Below are 21,878 nucleotides of genomic sequence, written 5' to 3'. Positions count from 1 at the left end.
AAAAATTATGTTGTGAGCACGTTTTATTCATTGTACCATGTTTTTGTTCGATGACATTCAATAAACATTTGGTAAACAAAAGTTAATGTTGTGTACTAGCTCTGCATGATAGTTCACTTCGCATGCTGTGTTTAGCATGGGAAGCTCACGATGGTTTGGAATAACAGCAAAGTTTTTACGTTCTAGTTGTCAGAAAAATACATTATTTGACAATTTTTTGCATACCACTCCAGTAAGACTTAAGACTGCTGTGAAAAATGTTAAAGGAAGAAAAACAAGCTCCCAGCAATGGCTGAGACGCCAGTTAAATGATCCTTACGTAGTTCAAAGCCGACTGCAGCAGTGGCGATGCCGCAGTGCGTTCAAATTGATGGAGATCGATGACAAAAACCATATATTCAGACAAGGAGATGTGGTTATCGACTGTGGAGCTCACCCAGGTTCATGGTCACAAGTTGCAGTACAAAGAGTAAATGCGACAGGAGAAGGTGATTTGTACATCTATAATTATATGAATACATATATAAAACTATTTCTAAAGAATTTAATTGTTTTTACATGGACCTTTGGTTGATTTCATTACAGAAGCCTCATCAGAATTGAAAAATGTGATTTAGTTGTGGCAGTAAGATAAAAATAACAAGTTATTTTTGTGGACATGGCAAAAACATGCTCAAGTCTCTACTTTAGGGGCTGCTAAAATCTAAATATTGGAGCTAGTCCTTCCAGTTAAGTTATTGCAGGCCTGTTCATTTCCCTATAACATGATTAGTTCATGGTATTGAGGACAGATGTAGATATTTTAATCCCCCCCCCCCAAAAAAAAAAAAGAAAAGAAAACCCACAGTATAAGTTTTTAGAAAAAATATGAATGACTGAAAAATAATGAAAATTGGAGGGGTAATTTAAAAGTAATAATGACACATTTGGGCTGATGTTTGCCCAATTTTTCATAAAAAACTGTTGACCTGCCTTAACAGTTGCTAGGTATTTTGTGGAGATCTAGCAGATTTTGCCATAAACTGTTTTTTAACATTTATTTAGTTGTATTGTTTGTATTATATAATAAAAAATGTTATCTTGAAGGATATCATTGTTCAGTGGTTGAGTTATATACTAACATAATTATAGACTTCTACTTTCCATCAACATATTTTTTGTGGACTTCAGAAAAGTAATATCCACGAAGACTGCACCTTGGCCTTTGTCACTTTTCCGGGGACTGCAAAACTACATTTTGACCACACCTAAAGCCTGTGATTGTATATTATACAAAAACTTTGCTGTGTTCATTTTAAAAGTCTGAATTTTGTTGTTAATCTTTCCAGATAGTGAAGCAGAAGTTGGTTTTGTGATCGGCATAGACATGGCCCAGACAGCACCTTTACCTGGTGCCCAGATAATAACAGGAGACTTCACATTGCCAGATGTACAACAAAAAATTTCCAAAATCTTGATGGGAAAACAGGCCAGTGTGGTCCTCAGTGACATGGCCCCCAGGGCTTGTGGTATAAAGTCACTGGATCATGAAATTATAGTGGACTTGGCAAGGACTGCTTTGACATTCTCTCACACAGTTCTCAAGCAGGGTGGACATTTTGTATGCAAATTGTGGGATGGAAATGAAACTAAAGCGTTAGAGGAGCTGATGAAAACGTACTTTCATACAGTGAAGAGAATGGTTCCCAATGCTAGTAGAAAAGAATCAAAAGAACTTTATCTTCTTGGAATTGGGTACAGTAAAAAGATGGATAAAAGTTAACACAAATATACATTTTTGCATCAAATTTTATTTTTCTCCTTGGAGGAAGTTCCAAATTCTGGAATAGAGACTTGCAAGATTTTTTTCTCAATGGATTAATCGTAATATCAGCTGCTAGATGAAAACTTCACAAGTTTTTAAAATTAATATCATTTTTAAGTGACTTCTACATATGACTTGTAAAAATGCAAATCTGATTTATACAGTTATAAAGTTGTAATTTTTGCCGTTAAACAATAACTATGTATTTTGATCCTAACCTCCTTTACTCAATACAACCTTAATCATGCATGAATAATACATATTTTATCTGTATAAAAAATATATGTATATAACTGCAACACCTTTTCTACATGATGGCTTGACTTAATTTCATGTATCACAATTTTAATTGGGGGAAAATTTAATCCCTTTAAAAATTACACCTCTTGAAATAAATCTTGATTATAATAGCACTCTGGAGAGCAAAACATTTAATAAATCTTAACATTATCACTGCAGTTGGAACATAATGAGTTCAGTTTTTAAACAAAAGTGAATAAGTATTCACTAACAGTTTTGTAATAGTTTTATCATAACTTGCCATAGAGTGATTTAATGGTCCCATGGAACTAGCACACAAGTGAATCAATTCTCTTTCCCATATTTTTTACAGTTGTCTTAAGTGTCCTGTTCTTATTGTTGAATAAGTAATGGGTACAATATTTGCTAGAAAAAAAACAATAAATATGGTTAAACCACTTTCGTGCCTTACAAAGTATTTACTTGGGTATTTATTGCCCATTCTATCATATTGGTTCTTAATCAACATCTCCCACTTTCAATCTAAAAGCAAGGTGCTCTCATACACAAAACTGACAAATATATTTAAAACCCTGTTAATCAGTTTCTACATTTCCCTTATAAATCCTTTAAAACCACTTCTGGGATAATGCACTATCTACATTGCTTGCTGATGCTTAAAAATAAAGTTGATCTGGAAAAAATTAACCAGAAGAATACAACTGGTGTCCACTTCACATGTACAGAAGCCATTGCAACCTCAAACATTCACATGGTTAACATTTTACCTGGATATAAAAGTCTGGTGTCTGCTCTTCTTTGGGCCAGTCAATATCATATTTGAGTCTATCAAGTTTTATTCTTGTATGAAAACTAATCTTGGGTAACAAAATTCTACGAACGTGTTTTATGAATTGCTAACTTTAAATGAGATATCACTATTTTGTAGGCACCAGTCTATGAGCACTTAAGATAAATGTCAAGCTACAGCAGTCACAACCATTAACATGATTTCCACCGTTCACCTGCAGGTTCATGGCTGGTTTGACAAACCAAAAGGGTCTCAGCCTGTTCTATAATTTCAGCTGAACTGTGATTGTTGCTCTCAGTCTCAACTGTTTTCAGTAAATCTAGCAAGTCTGGCTGATATATCTTTCTGCAGCAGAGCAAGACTGCCCTTGACTTCAGAGGGTCTCTTGATACCTACTACAATCAGCTTCCCATCATTTAGGGCCACAAGGATGTGACTGTTCCCATTCGTAATGGAGATGCTGCGAATTGGAATGTGCAGTGGAAGAGTTGTCAGTGTTGTAAGCCTAAAATAATATTGTAAAGGAATAAGTATGAATGGTTTATGGCAATTTATATAAAATATCATAGACAAATTTTTTAATAAAAGAAACTTGGTTCTAGTCTCTTTTTTTTCATCTCAAAGCCATACAATCTGTGGTTAAAATAAAAGAAATGTAGAAAATAACATTCACCTTTCTTCGACTGCTGCTTATAATTGAAACAAATGCTATGTAAGACATTGAAATCCCAAAATAAATACAGCAGTAAAAAGTAAAACATCTGCCGGTTTCAAATCAATCTGAATCTCATACAGAGCTATTTGTATGATTACAAAAGAAAGCAAAACCCTAGTGTCTAATACATATTGGCTGTCTCGTTCTAGCTTCTGGTATAGCTCCTAAATCATGGAATTTTTATGGCACTCCTTTATCCATACATGCATTACCAGTTTAGTTACACTGATCCAATTTTTGATGCACTATAGACTCTGCATTGAGATTGCATTGTATGACTTTGAGGTAGGTTGCATCATTTTGTTTTGACATTTAAATTATTTGATGAATTGAAGGCGACCTGTAAATCTATTTATAAAGACACTTACAATTTCTAATAGTTATTGTAATGCATTGCAACAGTTTTACATTATGAAGCACACTCAGAACAGTGGACTAACAGATCCACGGATCAAATATGGCCAACCAACTTGAATGCTTGCTGCGTAAAAAAAATCTATTAAGTGTCTAACCAGGAATTAAGTGGCAAGTTTTTCAGTGGGTTGCCATATTTGATCCCCAGATCTGTTTGTTCGCTGTGGTGAATGTGCTCTATAACAAGCTGAATTCACTGTAAAAAGAGCTCCACCCCCTCAAAACACAGACAGAGCCAAAAACCTACCCAAACAGGGCTTTGATGATCAGTGTCCCCTGGCTGTTACCGACCAGCAGATGGTCCCCTGTCAGTGCCATGTGGCTGATATAGTATGACAGTTTCTCTGTAGTAAAATGCTTCCCATTGACAGAGTATGCATGAAGGTAGCCCTGTTTCTGAATAATGAAGTGAAAATTAAATTTTTGATTTGAAAAAGATTTCCATGCATCACAGCGACATGTGCATTATACACGTAGGTATAATTAATAGATTCATTGATCCTTATTTTATAAGTTACGTTTTCTTGAACAGGTGTTTTCTACCTGTGAGTTAATTTATCAAAAGGTTACCCTACAACAAGAAAACATGTTGCAATACTCCACACATTACAGCCACAAAAAAGTTATTTCTTATCACAATTTCTAAGAAATTATTATTAATTATTATTATTTATGTAACATTAAGGTCTAACAAATATTGTATGCCTTTAAAGCCAAATTTCAATATATCTATTTACCTTATCTGGCAGCTGGACTGTGGAATATGTAATAATATGTCCTACATATGACACTCCTAGCTGGTGGATTTCCAGAGAAGACGGGTCATCACATGGTGGTCTCAGTGTATGCATGTACATTCCCTTCCTCACTGTGTGGACTATTATGGTGCCATCCTGAAATACAGTGGAATAAACAGACATTTTAGTCACAAACCCCCGGGATTCCAAAATCAGTTGTTTTTTGAACAAAGCTTTATTTTTACCTATATGATGATAATTTTAACTAAATCTGGGTCTCCTAATGTTTTAAAAGCATTTTGCTATTGCCCTTTTTCCTTAGCAGATGTCTGTACTCTTGGAGTGCTCTCATTTCCATATTTAATATGCAGTCATTTTAAAGTTTCCCAAATTTAATTACAAGAGAATCTTTTTTTAACAAATTGATAAAAACATGACTTTTGCAAATAACTCGTGAACAGTTCAATCATCATTTTATATCAATTTTTTGACATATCATATATAAATATAAACCACATCACAAAACTGACCTTTGACCCAGACACTGCCATGTCCAATTCCACTGAGATTGCAATACATGTCACTTCTTTGTCATGCCCATATAGGACTTGGAGAGGCTTGGAGTCTAAACCTGAGCTGGCTCCAGACTTGAAAAATACAAATAAACCACGAGCATGGTGAAAAAATTATATAAATTTTAAAGTAAATCTCATCTAAAGAGGCTACAAGTGTTTTGACCCACAAGCCACAACATTTCGGCCCTTTATCAAAGGGCCTTGATTACAAGACTGACTTGTCAAGAAAAGCTGCTGAAGTTAGGATATTATTGATAAAAGGTCAAATCCCATGCTTTATAGATAAAACACTTTTCATTTTTAAGAAACAATTTCTTTTTTTACCACAGCATAAAATTATGGGGGGGGGGTTCTAAAATACTTTGTGTAATTCATAAAAAATTGTGTACTACATTAGACAATATCTAAATATTTTATAACAAGATCACTCAAAACTCAACAAACCATTTAGCACCTAGGCCTTCTTTCCAACTTGTACCTTTAACACAGACTCTTAACATGTTTATATTTCAAGTAATTTTCTCTACCTGAAATGCCACCTTGTACCTTTAACACAATTCTTAACATGTTCATATACCAAGTTAGTATATGTACCTGAAATGCCACCTGCCAAATCATACAGGTGGTGTCTCTGGACCCTGTCATGAGATGTGTGCCACAGTAGTCAAGTGCCACACAGGTGATCACGTCCTCGTGCCTGGTAATGTGACCCACCATCTTGTACTTGTCAATACTGTACACCCGCAAGCTGTTATCCCAGTGGCCACCACTGAAGAACAACTTGGCATCATGGGAGGCTGCGAATAACTTGCTGGTCACTCGGATGTCTGGACTGAATGGGCCTGCTTGGCGCCGCTTTGGACTGGAAGAAATGATAATTGGATAACATTCAACTATGTATAAAGTATGTCTTTTAACAAGTATAGATTGGCATAACTTATAAAACTTATAAAATTTCAGAATGAAAAGAGAGAGAGAATGAGACATGGACTGTAGTGTACTCACATGCCGTAAGTACGATCCTTTTCAAAAGTGAAGTAGTTTGAGATCGATTTGTCATAAGGAAGCCATTCATGTAGCCCCAGTATGCCCTGCTCAGACACAGTCACCTAAAATATGACAAAGATATAATTCATTTAAAATCCTTACGAAATTTGTAAAAACTCAAAGCATATGTCTGTCAGTACTACATGTATTTTGGTAAATTCTTTTTTACATAAATCCAACATGATGAGTTATAAGACAAAAAATCTTAAAGTAAAAAATAATCATAAATATCAAATATCAACTTTAAATTGTGTCTGCGAAGCCATTGGACTTAGACTTTTAATCTATTCGACAAATCCTAGAGCAATTTTTCTTTACCATTTTGTCAGGTGTACCATGCTGAATAAAAGACCTGGCCTGGTTTCTGGGTACACTGACAAATATCAAGGGGTCATCTTCCTCTGACACCTGTGGAAAGTAAGGCATGGAAATTACATAGGGATAACAGAAACAATAGATGCATTTTATGAACAAAAATACTTTTAAACAACATTGTGGGAGACTATCATTTATGACAAACTTGGGCAAATGATTCTGAACATTTTATTTTATGATTCTGAACAATATGATTTATTAAAAAATCAAAAGGATCATGCAGTTAGCTTTATTATCTTTATTATTAATTTCGTCTGTATAAGTAATTAAAGCAAATACTTGAAATTGCCAATGGTCTTGATTCAAATTCACTTCCTACCTTTACAAAGAAAGCCTTTAGGTGACTGAGAAAATGAAGAACACTTAAAGGACGGTCTGTCCTTATAGAATGCTGCATCGTTTCCTCAAATGTCAACCTCTTTGGATGGGGTTCCTGAAACATTGACAAAAATTATGTATCTCAGCAATGGTATCACTAAAAGTAAGAAGTGCCTCAAATTACTTGACATTTGATACTCCATTTAAGAAATCAAAAATTATCACAAAACATACAAAAACATATGGATTAATGAAAAATTGTTATTGATTAAGTTTAAAAATCTTATTTAAATACTTGCCTTTAGTAGCTGGCAAGGCGTTTGCCCAAAGTTATTGATCATTCCTTCTACAGCCTTTCTTTCAATAGGGTTTTTTATTGCATCCAAATCCACTGCACCTGAAAAACAATGAATCGCATAGAGGGTAAATTACATGTGTGAAATATTTCAGGAGACAGTTTTGTATCACATTTCCAATACTTTTCCTTTCCTGCCAGGGTCAGTTTCAACTAAATCATTCCTTCAAATACTGCATCTAAACTCATTCTCTAGATAATTACATTATATTTTTATTTTTGAATGGGAGTTACCAAATTCATAAGAGTAAATAAGATATCATTCTGTGCATGATTTGTAGGTTTTCTGGTGACTCATGCATCTGCCTTTCTTACCTTCATAAGTACAATACCAGAAGACATTGACAGCTTCCACTGCTGCTGGTCCTTTCTGTTTGTAACCAAATATCAGGTCTATCCATTCATGTAGATAAGCTGACACATAATCTGACTCCTGCAAGTGAGAAAAAAGTTACATTACTGTCTTATTGCAGGCAAATTAGCAACATGTAACCACAAATTGCATAAAATACACAAACTGGGTTTCTTATTACATATATATCTATATATTTATATGCTGTAACATTAAGGTTATTTATCACAAACTCAAATATTTGCCCTACCCTTTAAGATTCAAATGATCAGGAGCTTGACATTTTTCAAACAGCAAAAATTTAAGACAAAATGTAAAACAAATATTTAAATAATGAATGGAGCAAGATAACAACCTAAGGGAGATGATATTTTTCATCTTATGTTATCTACTTATTTTCATAAAAAGCATTTGGACAGTCTGTCCAAAGAATGAATAAGATGAAATAAATAAAACGTAAATTTCAAGATAAATAATAAATAAACTGAAAGAAGCAAGTATGCTATTTCTTACTAAGGCATCTCTGTGTTTTGATATAAATTCTTCTGGAGTTTGAGCCCAGGCTGGAAGTTGCACATCATTGACTTCTTTATTGGAGACCTGGAGTTTCCCAAGATCAAATCCTGACAAAAAGTGAACATTATATGGAGATTAAGGGCAAAATTACTTACAATTATGTTGCCAAATTGGCGGTGGTAAAGTTCATACATTTTAAAACTTATGTACAATTTCATAATTATATAATCCCAAGTTTTATGAAACCGTTTTTTTTTTTTTTTTAACAACCAGCCCCCCAACCCCCCTGCCCCAAAAAAGTTATCTTTATATACTACTTCAAAATCATTTCTAACTTGACCTAAGATATAATTTTTCTATCGTTTAAGAGATATTAACATGACAGATCTCATACCATTAGAATTCACCAAGAATTCCGGCAGGTAAAAAAACTCAGGTATCAATTCCTTGACGTCATTGGGGTTTTCCATCAGTGTCCTCCAGGCTCCAGGAACACTGTGGAACTGCCTGTCACTGACATCAAACCTGCCACTCTGGAGGTCGATGTGGAGAGTGGTGAATGGTTCCAGCCTCACCAGATAATGCATCACAGCTGCAGCACTTGAGTAATGGGTGCCATAGTGGAATTTCTCAATGGTGCCAGAGGGGTCTTCAAAGTGCTCGTACCTGAGGAAGATAGTAATGTTTTTTTTTGTTTTTTTTTTTTCATATAAGTTTGTTTTTGAAATAGGCTAAAATTTGATGGTATTATTGCAAACATTCATTTCACTTCTAAGCCACAAACAATGCTATCTCTTTGTTGTTGTATAAAATCATAAATTAGCCAAATATTTGCCAATTTAAACAGCAGAAAATAGTAAAAAAAAAAACATCTTAACAAAATAAAAAAAAATATTCTGTTTGAAAAACTTAAACCACAAACACTATCTCAACATAATGTATAAAAAAACAATTCTTTAATAATAGTTAAACAAAATCATAAATATTTTATATATTTGAAAATTACTAGACCATACTTTTCTATGACTTCTGCCTCATTTTTAGGATTCTGTATCCCAATTGGCTTGGTGAGATCTCTATAAATGTTGGGGTCAGTAAGGTCCAGGTTTTCTGATGTGTAGTCTTTTAATATCCAAGGGAACTACACAGAATAAAAATACAAATAAACTTGAAGAATTACAAGAAATAAAAACGATGTGTTCAAACTTGATCATGGAAAATGACACCTTGTAGCAGCCTTCACAGTTTGTTGATAGCCTATGGTGTTTATGTTTACATTATTCATACATTTGTTTATTACTTCATTTCTTATGAATTTCAATTGGTATTGTTCATAGTCACCATTTCTTAAGTTATAAATTTGTTACACTACATAATTTTGTAAAAGTGCACCCAAATATCCAAATTCTATCTTTTTGTCAAATATCCAAATCTTGTCTCCACTTACAACGGGATACTGATTCAAGTCGTTGTATGTTCTGCCTGCTATGGTGTTCAGCTGCATAAGGTAATCAAAATTGGAGATTTCTCTGTGCACCCATTTCTGGAAAAGATTTTACAGGAAATAAATATTTATTACAATAAAAACACTCAAATTGCTCACACAAAAAAAATTATATATAAATAGAGTAAAGTTACTCCAATTATGCTTTTATAAAATATAATATAAGAAAACATTTCACATAAAAACACAATCAGAATATTCAATGAGTTTGGCTTTTTTAAATTTAATCTAAGGTGTGGGTGCATTAGGTATTTTTTGACTGACAGAGTTGGAACATCATTACCCAAGTTAATTGCTTTATTTTTTATTAATTATTTATTAAAATAATATAATATAAGTAATGAATTATTTTATTTACATCTGTAATTCAGTGTCTCACCTGTGTAAGTCCTGATGCTTTCAGAAGCTCAGCTGGAGACCGAGAGACTTTGTAGATCAAATTAGGAGGTCTGGCACTCACAACTCGACTGAAAACTTTGTTTCTCACCTGAAATTAAAAGATTGAAAGGTAGGAAAACTTATCATTAGGCTTTTGAGTTGGTATGACTTGATATGCTGTGAGAAGACTTCTACCCTTTGAAATTTCCAATATTGAGTAAAGTTTATTCACCATTTAATTTTCCATATAACAGTTTTATCATGAACTTAGTTTTAGTCTTTATCAAAATTTCCTCTGGATGTGCTTAAATCTATTTTTGACACATTAGAGTAATGTGGTCTGCTTACCTTCTGTTGGAAGTTCAGAAAGTAATTTGTTTGATCAACTAAAAAGATCTCTAAGGCACTTCTTCTGAGATTGTACCTCCTAAAGTGGATTTCTCTGAGCTGCACTAGTGAGAGTTTGAAGTCTTCCCCAGTCCCTGAAATGAGATGTGCCAAAAAATTTACTCATTCCTGAGAACGAAAAACAGCAACTTAGGCTGTATTCCCAGAGCTTTTAGATCGATCTATCCCCGCGGGGAGTCTCACTAGATTACTTTCAGATAATCCGGCTTAAATGTCCGCCCCGCCTACTACAAGCTGTAAGGGGGTAATTAACTTTCGTGTCCGCCCAGCTGACAGCTATTTAGCGGGTCAGCCATTTAGCGTGAACCCCCAGGGAGTTAGGTCGATCTAAAGTAGATCGATCTAATCTCTGGAAATGGGGTCTAAGCAATGCATGATTCCTGCAAAATTTCAGTAGTAGGCACACAGTTATCACCAATACCTCTGTCAATTTTTTTATATGGTTTCAGTATGATACATGATCATTGTTTCTTTTTTTTGTTTGTTTGTTTTAACAATTTTTTTTAATACTACTTCATATGTTTTTCTCTACAACAACACATTGCACCCACCTTCTTCCTTATTTGGCCGACAGTCAAAAAAATACAAGAAACTGGAAGTTAGCTCAAGCCTGCCAGGGATAACATCTACTAAAGTTATAAGTTCACAGTTTTCTGAAAATATCAGCTTCTCCTTCCCTGTCAGTTCCTCAGTAGCTCCCTCACTGTAAGCAGGATTAGAAACATTCATCAAATAAACTGATTTTTAACCAATTTTCAGACTTATGATCAAACAAATAATTACATAAGTTAGACATTTGTGTAAATATAACAAAATGTCATATTTCTCTATGCTGATCCTCAAGTGTAAAATACAATAATTTTGTTCCATATCTCAGCTGAAGTGGAATCTTATCACTGACAAAGACAATGTAATCAAAGACAAAAAAATTCACCATTATTTCACTTATAAGGCACCAATTGTCTAGGCTATGCTACTTGGTAGGAATGATGATTCTCCATTCCTCATCTCCCAGTCTGTCCTCTGTCAATGTTATCATGGGACAACTTCACTTACCTGGCAGAACTGATGATTCTCCATTTCTCATCTCCCAGTCTGTCATCTCCAATTTAATCCTGAGACACCTTCACTTACCTGGCAGAACTGATGATCCTCCATTCCTCATCTCCCAGTCTGTCATCTCCAATTTAATCCTGAGACACCTTCACTTACCTGGCAGAACTGATGATCCTCCATTCCTCATCTCCCAGTCTGTCATCTCCTATTTTATCCTGAGACACCTTCACTTACCTGGCAGAACTGATGATCCTCCATTCCTCATCTCCCAGTCTGTCATCTCCCATCTTATCCTGAGACACCTTCACTTACCTGGCAGAACTGATGATCCTCCATTCCTCATCTCCCAGTCTGTCATCTCCCATCTTATCCTGAGACACCTTCACTTACCTGGCAGAACTGATGATCCTCCACTCCTCATCACCGAGTCTGTCATCTCCTATTTTATCCTGAGACACCTTCACTTCCTTCAGCACATCAAGGGGTGTGTCTGAGTGGGGCTCCAGTGCCTGCTGCTGAAGATCTGGACCTGTCCAAACAATGAACCTCATGTGATTTAGAAAAAACCCTTTGCTGCTTACCTTTTCAAAATGATCAACAGAATCTATGGCCAAAAATTTCCTTTTTGTATCAACTCTTCAATATGCATGAGAACTTTTCAGGTTGATTGTTACTAATAATGACTTTTGCAACATTTTTTCTCCCACAGGTTCCCAATACCTTCAGGAAAACAAAGTTATTTTAAAATCAAGCTCTAATTTAAGTAAGTATAAACTTTAAGCACTTTTATACTTATACAGATGACCTTTCTGATAATCCTTCAAAATTGTAACATATCATTTGGGTCTGGCACAAACAATAGCAGCCTTACTCAACCAAATATTAATCAATCTATATATATTGTATTTTTCATGGTCGCCTCATGAATCTCACACCAGATGTGGTGGAGGAGGCATAAAATTCTTTGTGATGGGAACTTTTATTATGTGTGCATTCTCACCTAAGTTATCCCTTGCTCTGCTGGCCTCTGTGTGCAAATCAAAGTTGTAGTTCTGGATCAATTTTGGACGCATTCTGGAGAAATTTTCATGGTTTGAAAGTTTCCAGTGTACATCTGGTATGGCTCTGTAAAAAGCCAAAGCATGAATTAGCAATAAAGTTTCAAAGTTGGGAAATGAAATAAAGATGCATGTTTCAGAATACCACTGTGATCAGACTGACTACTTCAAAAATACCTGATCCCAGTAGAAGTGAACAATAATGCATCATGAGAAAGAAGCATTCACTGCAAAAATGTCCGTCTTTCCTCTATAGTGTATATAGTAAATACTATGTGGTTGGACTCACTTTTCCGACCATGCACCTCTTTCTCCCATAAAGAAGTTCTTGGTAGAGCGCCACTGTCGAAGAACAGATGAGTGCTGGTTGTGCATCTGTGTCATAATGTTATTGTACCGGTTTGTTTCCTGCTTGCCTCTGTTTCTAAAGGGCTCAAGAATCTCTTTCTGATATCCAAAATAAAGAAAGTATGGTTAATCAATAATCCAGATAGGTTTTATTTTTTGGAAAGCCTACACATTGCATTTAAGCTACACACAATTTTTACTTAGAAAACAATTTTATTCTATCATTTTATTTATTCATCAATTTTTTTTTTGGGGGGGGGGGATAACAATCTTACACTATAGACATTACACATTCATGTATGCTAGACAAAAAGAGAAATGCTGTTCTTACCTCAAAACTAAGTTTGCTTTCTCCTCTTTCCCTGTTCCTCTTGTGGATCCCCACCATCATCTCCTCATGGCAGTTCCTCAGGTAATCTGTGATTGTTTTCTTCCCTTCTTCAAATGTCTGGCTGGTGAACTTCTTTCTGCCTTGAGTAACCTAGTAGTTTTGAATTGGTGCCAATTAAATCATGAAGGATAACTAGTTCCTGGAGCCTTTTAAAAAGACTGACTTCATTATGCATCATCCCTGACATATCTCACTGATTACTGCGGTATACAAACTGATTTCTCGAAAGAAACACATCCAAAAAAAATTAGGGATGCACTCAAATTACATATAATTTTTAAGATTAAAAACACCTTTTTGTTAAATTTATAACCTCTAGACTTATGTTTGAAAAATTTACACTGCCTGCTTTTCTTTAGGAATATGATTTTTTACCACTCTTGCAATGTATGTCTTCCATTCTTCAGTCTGTGCATAAAGTTTGAAGTCATCGAAGAAGCTGGGTCTGCTGGTGATGGGACAGTTTGGAAGATATAACCTCACGTCCAGTAAATTGGGACATTTCATCAGTAAAGCTTTTAACACTGGCAACATGAAGGAGTACTGGTCAGTATTGTCTGACGGAAGAAAGAAATCTTTTGTCAGATTTGACCAGAATGTGCAATGTGAATACAATTCCTAATTATTATCAGTATTTTTAACACTTTACTAAAAAGAAAAGGTGAAATAGGTGTGCATAATCTCATTGTTATTTAACACATAAAACTTGAGTTGTGGCCAAAAGCAAAATATTTTAGCAGTCCCTATAAAAAGCCATTCTTTGCAGAACCATCAATTTAATACATACCACCACTGGGAGGAGGGGCAAGAATAAAATGTTTGCCTCATTTCTCTTGTAAAATATAAAATAGTGCAGGTGGAGAATTGTTTTGTAATGTGCATGGCACAGGGACAAAAATTGCTTGGCTCTGTCTATTTCCACTGGAACTTTTTTTCTATTTTGAAGGAACCTGTGGGAGAAGTGGTTGCCTTAAGGGGAGGGGCAATTAACCCACTGTGTTACCAAAAATGTCCTACCTGTAATGGCCTGCTCAATGACATCATTGACAGATCCCATGAGGTAGAGAGCCTCCTCTTCAGTCTTAACTGTTCTTGAATGGAGGATAGTGTGCAGGCGAGCAGCAGCTATGGCACAGAACTATAAACATACATAGAAAAACACACAAAAGAGCTGTCAATGGTAACTTATCCAATCCAATTTAACCAGCATGTAATGCAGTGTGTGCATGCGTGGGTGTGCATGTGGATGTGTGTAAATGACAGACTTACATGTATAATCACATTTAAAACTATTTAATATACCAACTTAAAGAAGCAGGTGCCCAGTTTATAAAAAAAGCATAGCTGTAATACAATAAAATTTAGTCCCACATAATATTCACCTCTACACTGTCAGTGGCACAGAAAGCCAGTAAGATATCAAGGCCTATGTGACTCATCTCCGTCCATTCCATGGCCTCATCCCATACATTGAGAACATCAAACATGGCTGTCACTGATTCTATAATCTAGAATTACAAAGGCAGTTTAGGTAATTTCTCCATAAATTTGAAGACAAAGCAATTACAATTTCTTCCAAAACAATATTATGCAGGTAAAAAATGTTAATTCTAAATCTGCAAAAAAAATTATATATTCCAATATGTCAGGCCCCATTCAGAATAGGGGACTAACAAATCAGAGAGTCAAATATGGCGACCCACTACAAAACTTCTAAGTTTCTAAGCCGTCCAATCCTCTAATAGACACTGAATAGATATCCCGTCGGGACGTATTCAAGTGGGTCGGCCATATTTGACCCTTGAATAATACACAAGTTTTGATAGTAGCATTGAGTACTTCTGGCTTCTATTTTTTTGCTTCATGCAGTAAATGAAATGAAAGCAAATTATTGTAGTTTTACATGTGATATTCAACACATATCTACTTACTGCTTCGCTGTACCCCAACAGTTTGTCAGGAGTCTCTTGCATAAGGAAATGATGCACAATCTTTATTAACTGGGCTGCATTTTCAGTGTAATCAGCCACTGCTTGCCCTGCAAAGAAATCTCATCTACTTAAAACCACGAAGATAAGTACACATTTCAATTAACCTGGTCTCCGTGCTATTGAACAACACTAAATACAAAATCATAATGATTTAAAGTACTACTAATGCACTTGGGATCTGCTCATCATTTATTTTACAATAGAGTGATGAAATATTCAGAGAATATTTTTTAGAAAACTTATAGATAATTTATATAGGTTAAGTATGACTGATATTTTTTATCTTTTATATATCAAATAGTAAGAAATATCTGCAGTTACATATGTGATATTTCTGACATAATGCTGCTACAATTCTTTTCATCATATTACATAAGCACAAACTTGTGTGAAAGTATTCATAGAAAGTATCTTTCACCTTTACCTTATTCTGTCAGTATTTTTACCATGCACTTATTTGAGATACTCTGTATTTTTTTAAATGCCTAAAATAGCCCTCATCATTACCAGCATGTAAAAGCTGTGTCCTGCAAGCCTTCAGCATCATCTCTATCAGTTTTCTTTGGATGATTCTAGACTCCATGACCAGCTCACATCTTCTTGCCAGGTATTTGATGGAAGAAAACACCTGGCCTCGAACCTACAAGCAAAAATGCTAGAGCTATTATGCCATTCCCAAGAATATCTTAATTTACTGAATTTTAATTTCAACAACCAAGAGTTGGGCATAGACTTCAGTTACCAGGAAAATATACAAGCTTCATTTAATAAAATTCATTTTTTAGATGTAAATGCAGTAAAATTCCAAAAAATATTAATCATAAAACACATATACAGGTGTTCTATACAATGACATGAAGCAGAAGAATGGGACAAAATAATATCACTATGGTACTTTCCACACCACAGATCATAATTATAAATGACAGATAAGGAATGCCATTGTGGTCTACTCATAACATGAGGATTTAGATAGCATTTTTGAAACATTATTCTGCAACAGAATATGACAATCTATACAGGTGTCTATACATCTTCAAATATAAATGCATTGTGTTTAAAACCCCACCTTCCACGCCTCAGCGTCTGACCCCTCCACGCCTTCCCACAATACACATAACAAGCTGATGAGGACATTCTGCATCAACTCGCTCTCCTTGCTGTGACACGGCTCAACTTCTATGGAGTACGTCTGCATTTTCTTCTCCACTTTCTCAGGTAGGGTCTCTTCCAGCTCGTCTTGACTGGTTGACATGGACCTGCTAAAGAATCCACTGATACGACTTCCTGCGGGAGATCTTTTTGGACTGACAGGGCTCTTTGGGGGAAGTTCTGTGGAGATCTGACTTACGCTGTCCTCGGGGTTGACAGTGGAAGCTTCTGAGGCTAAACTAGCAGTGCTTTCTCTGGCTGATAAATAACGGTCGCCATTGTCGCCATCGATTGTATCACCACCAGAGAGAGTCCTTGAGCGTTCACAACTGGCACCATTATCGAAGTCATTCTCTGCATCCTCAGCAAAGTAATCAGCCATTTTGGAAAACATGGGGCTGCCCGTGCCTATATCAGACACAGATGCCTCTAACTGGCCTTGACAGGCTAGAGCAGTACCATTAGAGTCAAGATTTTCAGCTTGGCTATCATTTAAACAAAATTCAACTGGCAAGTTGGAGTCAGACTCCTGCCCTGTTGTAGTGGCGCTGCAGTCATCTATGCCAGAGTCTCTAATTATTGCACTAATGTCATCAGAGAAGCTGCCCATACTCATAATAGTTTTTGGGTGGAGAGTTAGCAAGGTCACCAAGGTCTCCTGCCAGCCCACTTGTTGCACTATTTTCTTAGCAGCTCCCGCACGGTTCATCAACACTGATAACACCTGAAATATATCTGCCATTTAATAAATAATACATAATGCTTTTATCTAAAAGATAATACAGGATTTTAAATTCACAATATCAATATTTCAAAATATATGAAATACTTTGCTTGGGGTTTGAAAAAATAAGTCCTGTATAATTATTATGATTAAATTTACTTTAAAGATTGACAAAAAAACTAGTTGCCAATGTTTTTTAATAACATATATTTTCTGATATACTATCTAATATTTGCTGCCATAAACAGAAGGGTATTGTTGCGATCTATCTCATACATATTTGACCACTACAGTGGACAGTAGTACGCATGCACAGACCTCTCTGCTGGCAGCCAGCTTCATATCTACGTCTCCATGGGGGACTAATTGCAGAATTGACAGCAGGGATGTATAAGTGGCAGGAACATCTGCAGTACATGAATTAATAAATAAATTAAATATAATACACCAAAGAAATAAAGTATTACATGTATAACTGGAGTTATTCTGGAAGGCTTTAATGGAAATCCAAGCTACTGTCAACATTGTCCAAAAATTCATGTTACATTACTAAATAAATAAAGTAACAAGCAAGCAAACAAATACATGGATAAGGGCAATATTTATTTTTCAATTACACAAGAACTATTATGCTACTAATAGGTAAAAGTGAGCCTGCCTGCTAAAGTGGACTGCTCTAGCAACCCTTGTACCATGGGCAGTGTGATGTCCATCTCCTCCATCTGACTGACCAGCCCAGCATACCCTATATTGTACAGGTGGAGCCGGCCTTTGGACCTTTCATACACCTTGTCAGTTTTGAGCAGGTCACCTATTATCTAAAGTCACAAACAGAGTTCAATTATTACTGCTTGAAATGTAAGAAAGATGTGGGTAGGGGGGGGGAGAGGGGATGCAAAAGGAAGAGTGAAACAAATCCAAAATGCTAAAAAGTAAAGCTATGTAGATATATTTATATTTTGCATTTGTTTATTTCATAAATATAATAAATGTATTACCATGTTTACTTAATGTTAAGTCCTAAAAATATTAAACTTTTAAAAAAAAACACGTTTTTAATTTGCAAAAATCAACCTCATGTTCTATGAAAATTTTACATAGTTCTCATATCCTAATATCAACCAAGTGTTCTATGAAATTTTTACATAGTTCTCATACCCTAACTACTTTCTCTTTGGTTGCAGGTGTGAAATCCTTTTTGGTGAGCAAGGCATACAACAAATCTGCATTTTCTGGCTCAAAGAGAAGCAGGAAAACTTGGGACTGTGCATGATGACATTCCAGCAGGCCTAGCAGCATATCTAGGGCCTCGCCAACCTGAAATATTTCAAACAGTTCACATAAATTTCAAACATGGGACAAGTTAAAAAGGTGCTTTTAACAGTACTCACACATAAGTCTCACCAATTGCTTAAGATTTATTTCATCAACCAAAAATATGAAAAATTGTCCACAACACTGTTATACTAATACAATCAAGCCTACTTGCATACCAGTTTCACATACATGTGTTACAACATTCAATTAATAACTTTCTCTGCACAGTTATGTTGATGAACCATAAATATGCCACCTAACCACAATGAAAAATACCTAAAATCATCAAAAACATGTTTCTTAAAAATCCACAAATCACCTTTACATAATAGAGTAAATCTTTCTTCCTAGAGTGTTACAGTCTTACCAGTACTTCATCTTTAACGGATGTAATAAAGTTGATGATGCACGTCATTTCTTTGTGACTGATGTCTTTCTGAACGAAGTAGTGGATGAGTCTAAAAAATGCCACTCTAATGGTCTTGGCATCCGCTGGAAGTAACTGGCACTCGGAACTGGAGCTGAAATAACAAAATAAACAACGTATGATGATAAAAAGAAATATAACAAGCTAAACATAATGATAATATAGCAAGCTTAATAAAATAAAATGCTCTATGCACTTCATAAGAGCTCAAGCATTTACTTACCTCATGATTTTACAAATTTTCTTAGAATCAAATCCAATTTTAAGAAACTTATACAGCACAGACTACTGTGACTGACTTTCTGAAATGATCTCTATTTCGGTATTTAAGTAAATAAAAGAAATGTGACTTCAATGACAGAAATGACCCTTTTATCCTCTTAATTTGTATAAAATTAGTTCAAAGTTTTAGCTTTGATGCTATAAATTTAATACATAATCACCACAGCAGTGGATACAATAAATTCTCTTTTATAACTGTATCATATCCTACATATGATGAAATATTTAGATGCCACACATATCCTTATAGCGTTCCACATGTACTGAGCTCCATGCTTCTTCCTGAAATACCTTATATAATTGCATTATATATAATACATGATAAAATACTAAGACACCACACCTGTAGTATGTCCTGATGGTGTCCAACATGTACTGGGCTCCATATTTCTTCCTGAAGTATCTCTTGTCTTCTTTCATGATAGTGGACAGATATTGCACATGACCTGTACAATTAGAATAGTTATAGACAGATGTGTAAATAAAATAAAACATTCATTCTTCTTTTGAATTATAAGTATGTTTATCAGAGGGTAGAATATTAAACAGGTACGATATGTAAGATTATCATACCAGATTATTAATGTATTTCAGGACTTCTAAGGCATAAAAAAGCTTATGCTGCATAAAGCTATTTCATTTACAGAGATAGATTTGTTTATGAGCACTTCCATTGGACAATACTAAAGTGTTAGTCCATTCTTCAATATCTAACCCATTATCTTTTAAACTGTTTTAAAAAGAAACATAATGTAAGTTCAGTGAAATAAGTTTTAAATTGTGTCTTGCTGGTAAAGATGGTAACAAAAATCAATAGTTAATTGGCATCATGCCTTGCAGCAAAAAACATGTTTAGTTTCTTCAGAATAGTCTTTACAATATTGGTTCAGTGAAACAGGTTTTTTTGTTGTCTCCTGTACAAAGACGGTAAATAAAGTAAATAGTTTCTAAAGAAATCATACTCTGTAGGTAAAAACATGTTTACATAGTTTCTTTGAGAGTGATTTTTCATATTTTACCAAATAATGGTTCCTTAGCCAACATACCACTACTACTTACCTATCCTGACTTGAAACTCGCAATGGCTCCATATTCTGAAGTCAAACAGCACATACTGGTAGAGCTGGTGGAGTAACTGTTCGTTGGACGAGGCAACACATTCTGTCAGCAGCTGAACAGACATCAGGACTCGCACATCTATCACAGCAACTGGAACCTGCAAACAAACACTGAGTGATTACTTTAATCTTTCAACTGTCTCATTTTTTTGAGAAGTTTACTTGTTCAAGATTTATTAAGTATTTGTGAAATGTCTTGTTGTCAAATCCTTTAGTTATTTACATGCCTTTTTGCACCCCCACCCCCATTAGCAAGCCAAGAGATAAGCAGGTTATAATCCAAATTGAATTATATGCTACAAGTTACAGGTACAAACATGTCTTCTAGAAAACTTGTGACTAAAACCAATAACATAGCAGTATATTGTATATATTAATTATATTTCAATGTATTACCTTTTGTAATAGGGCCCCTATCACAGCCATGCCATTAGTCTGGATCATATTCTCCTGGTTCACTCTGTTGTTCTGCAGCATGTTACGAACCAAACCAAGAAAGCCAGCAACATAGTTCTTCTCTAGATGACTATCTGCATATTGTAAAAAAGAAATTGGTTTTGCATTGTAAGCAATGGACTTTTATATTGATAAGGGACACAGAAATTCTGAAAATAATGAACATATATCTTTTTGGCATGATTTCAAATTTACATTGTCTTATAGTCCAATTTTTATCCAGGTTTAAGAATAATAAGTGATACATGTTAGGTACCTTTTTAATTTTTTTCTTTACCAGATTTAACCAAGTACATAAAACCCAGTTTAAGCAAAATCAAAAAAAATTATAACATGTGGGGTAGGGTCACCAAAAGTGAACTAAACAGTGTCCCTAAAGTCAAATCCATTAGAAACGAAACAAAAAATTAAAATATCTGTCCATGTTTTTCAATAACTTACCAGCATACGTGCTATCGGGCAATACCACCCAGTCTCCAGCCATCTCATCTGTTGGACTGAGCATGTCATTGGGGACTGGGGACACTGGGATAGAGATCGAGGCTTCATTGGCCTGCTCCAACAAAGGAAACAACACCTGGATACCACCAATGCAGTTGATAACATCCTAGAATATATAGTCATACATTATTACAGTAATATATATAGTAACATATTGACTGTACATTTCACACTGTATCTTATTTTTCAAAAGTTCCATTTGTATTATATCAATTTAGTACTTGTTCAATAAAAAAATCATGTTTAGCCATCTTCCTCCATTTCTCCACAATTTCACTTTCTCTCTTTATTTATTTCCGTAATTCATGTTGTACTGAATACATCTTTTTTATTAAAACACCTTTTTAAATTTATTAAACAATGACATATGGTGTTTTACCTTGACATCACACGTGACACAATGATGTCCTGTCAGTCTTCCATGGTTTAATTTAGGGGACAAATCTATACAGATGTTACCCTGACAGGCCTACAACAATAGAATATGCCATTTCAATCACATATCACA

General features: G+C 35.0%; 2 protein-coding genes across 3 annotated transcripts in view; one reads left to right on the top strand and one right to left on the bottom strand.

The window, feature by feature from the left end:
- The first annotated feature begins 90 nt into the window (after positions 1 to 90).
- Positions 91 to 2,262, top strand: LOC106154957 (rRNA methyltransferase 2, mitochondrial). Its single transcript, XM_013529530.3, has 2 exons — positions 91 to 488; positions 1,329 to 2,262. The coding sequence occupies exons 1-2, from the start codon at positions 137 to 139 to the stop codon at positions 1,760 to 1,762; spliced, it is 786 nt and encodes a 261-aa protein (XP_013384984.2). The 5' UTR covers positions 91 to 136; the 3' UTR covers positions 1,763 to 2,262.
- LOC106154953 (neurobeachin-like protein 1) overlaps positions 1,771 to 21,878 on the bottom strand; it is a 32,793-nt gene continuing 12,685 nt past the window's right edge. Inside the window, exons 22-58 of one of the 2 annotated variants that reach the window (XM_087007177.1) lie at positions 21,750 to 21,839; positions 21,311 to 21,476; positions 20,810 to 20,943; positions 20,355 to 20,511; positions 19,639 to 19,741; positions 18,954 to 19,107; positions 18,428 to 18,586; positions 17,928 to 18,087; positions 17,588 to 17,676; positions 16,463 to 17,269; positions 15,901 to 16,033; positions 15,334 to 15,440; positions 14,785 to 14,910; positions 14,420 to 14,540; positions 13,778 to 13,959; positions 13,343 to 13,492; positions 12,953 to 13,110; positions 12,606 to 12,730; positions 12,064 to 12,134; positions 11,762 to 11,829; positions 11,101 to 11,252; positions 10,490 to 10,623; positions 10,143 to 10,250; positions 9,707 to 9,802; positions 9,276 to 9,400; positions 8,654 to 8,925; positions 8,257 to 8,366; positions 7,707 to 7,824; positions 7,336 to 7,433; positions 7,038 to 7,151; positions 6,662 to 6,751; positions 6,302 to 6,405; positions 5,891 to 6,158; positions 5,252 to 5,368; positions 4,722 to 4,877; positions 4,232 to 4,380; positions 1,771 to 3,360 (exon numbers count right to left, since the gene is read on the bottom strand). In XM_087007177.1, the coding sequence (XP_086863303.1) occupies positions 3,156 to 3,360; positions 4,232 to 4,380; positions 4,722 to 4,877; positions 5,252 to 5,368; positions 5,891 to 6,158; positions 6,302 to 6,405; positions 6,662 to 6,751; positions 7,038 to 7,151; positions 7,336 to 7,433; positions 7,707 to 7,824; positions 8,257 to 8,366; positions 8,654 to 8,925; positions 9,276 to 9,400; positions 9,707 to 9,802; positions 10,143 to 10,250; positions 10,490 to 10,623; positions 11,101 to 11,252; positions 11,762 to 11,829; positions 12,064 to 12,134; positions 12,606 to 12,730; positions 12,953 to 13,110; positions 13,343 to 13,492; positions 13,778 to 13,959; positions 14,420 to 14,540; positions 14,785 to 14,910; positions 15,334 to 15,440; positions 15,901 to 16,033; positions 16,463 to 17,269; positions 17,588 to 17,676; positions 17,928 to 18,087; positions 18,428 to 18,586; positions 18,954 to 19,107; positions 19,639 to 19,741; positions 20,355 to 20,511; positions 20,810 to 20,943; positions 21,311 to 21,476; positions 21,750 to 21,839 (5,676 nt within the window). In that variant the 3' untranslated portion in view covers positions 1,771 to 3,155. Of the gene's footprint in view, positions 3,361 to 4,231; positions 4,381 to 4,721; positions 4,878 to 5,251; positions 5,369 to 5,890; positions 6,159 to 6,301; positions 6,406 to 6,661; positions 6,752 to 7,037; positions 7,152 to 7,335; positions 7,434 to 7,706; positions 7,825 to 8,256; positions 8,367 to 8,653; positions 8,926 to 9,275; positions 9,401 to 9,706; positions 9,803 to 10,142; positions 10,251 to 10,489; positions 10,624 to 11,100; positions 11,253 to 11,761; positions 11,830 to 11,995; positions 12,135 to 12,605; positions 12,731 to 12,952; positions 13,111 to 13,342; positions 13,493 to 13,777; positions 13,960 to 14,419; positions 14,541 to 14,784; positions 14,911 to 15,333; positions 15,441 to 15,900; positions 16,034 to 16,462; positions 17,270 to 17,587; positions 17,677 to 17,927; positions 18,088 to 18,427; positions 18,587 to 18,953; positions 19,108 to 19,638; positions 19,742 to 20,354; positions 20,512 to 20,809; positions 20,944 to 21,310; positions 21,477 to 21,749; positions 21,840 to 21,878 lie in introns of both variants that reach the window. The other variant, XM_087007178.1, reaches the window with a different exon arrangement.

The sequence above is a fragment of the Lingula anatina genome, chromosome 2 (genome assembly GCF_051362555.1).
Source record: "Lingula anatina isolate TDL-2025a chromosome 2, LinAna3.0, whole genome shotgun sequence".
NCBI classification, from domain to species: domain Eukaryota; kingdom Metazoa; phylum Brachiopoda; class Lingulata; order Lingulida; family Lingulidae; genus Lingula; species Lingula anatina.
The sequence above is the reverse complement of the archived record's forward strand: the minus strand, read 5'-3'. Positions and strand labels throughout refer to the sequence as shown.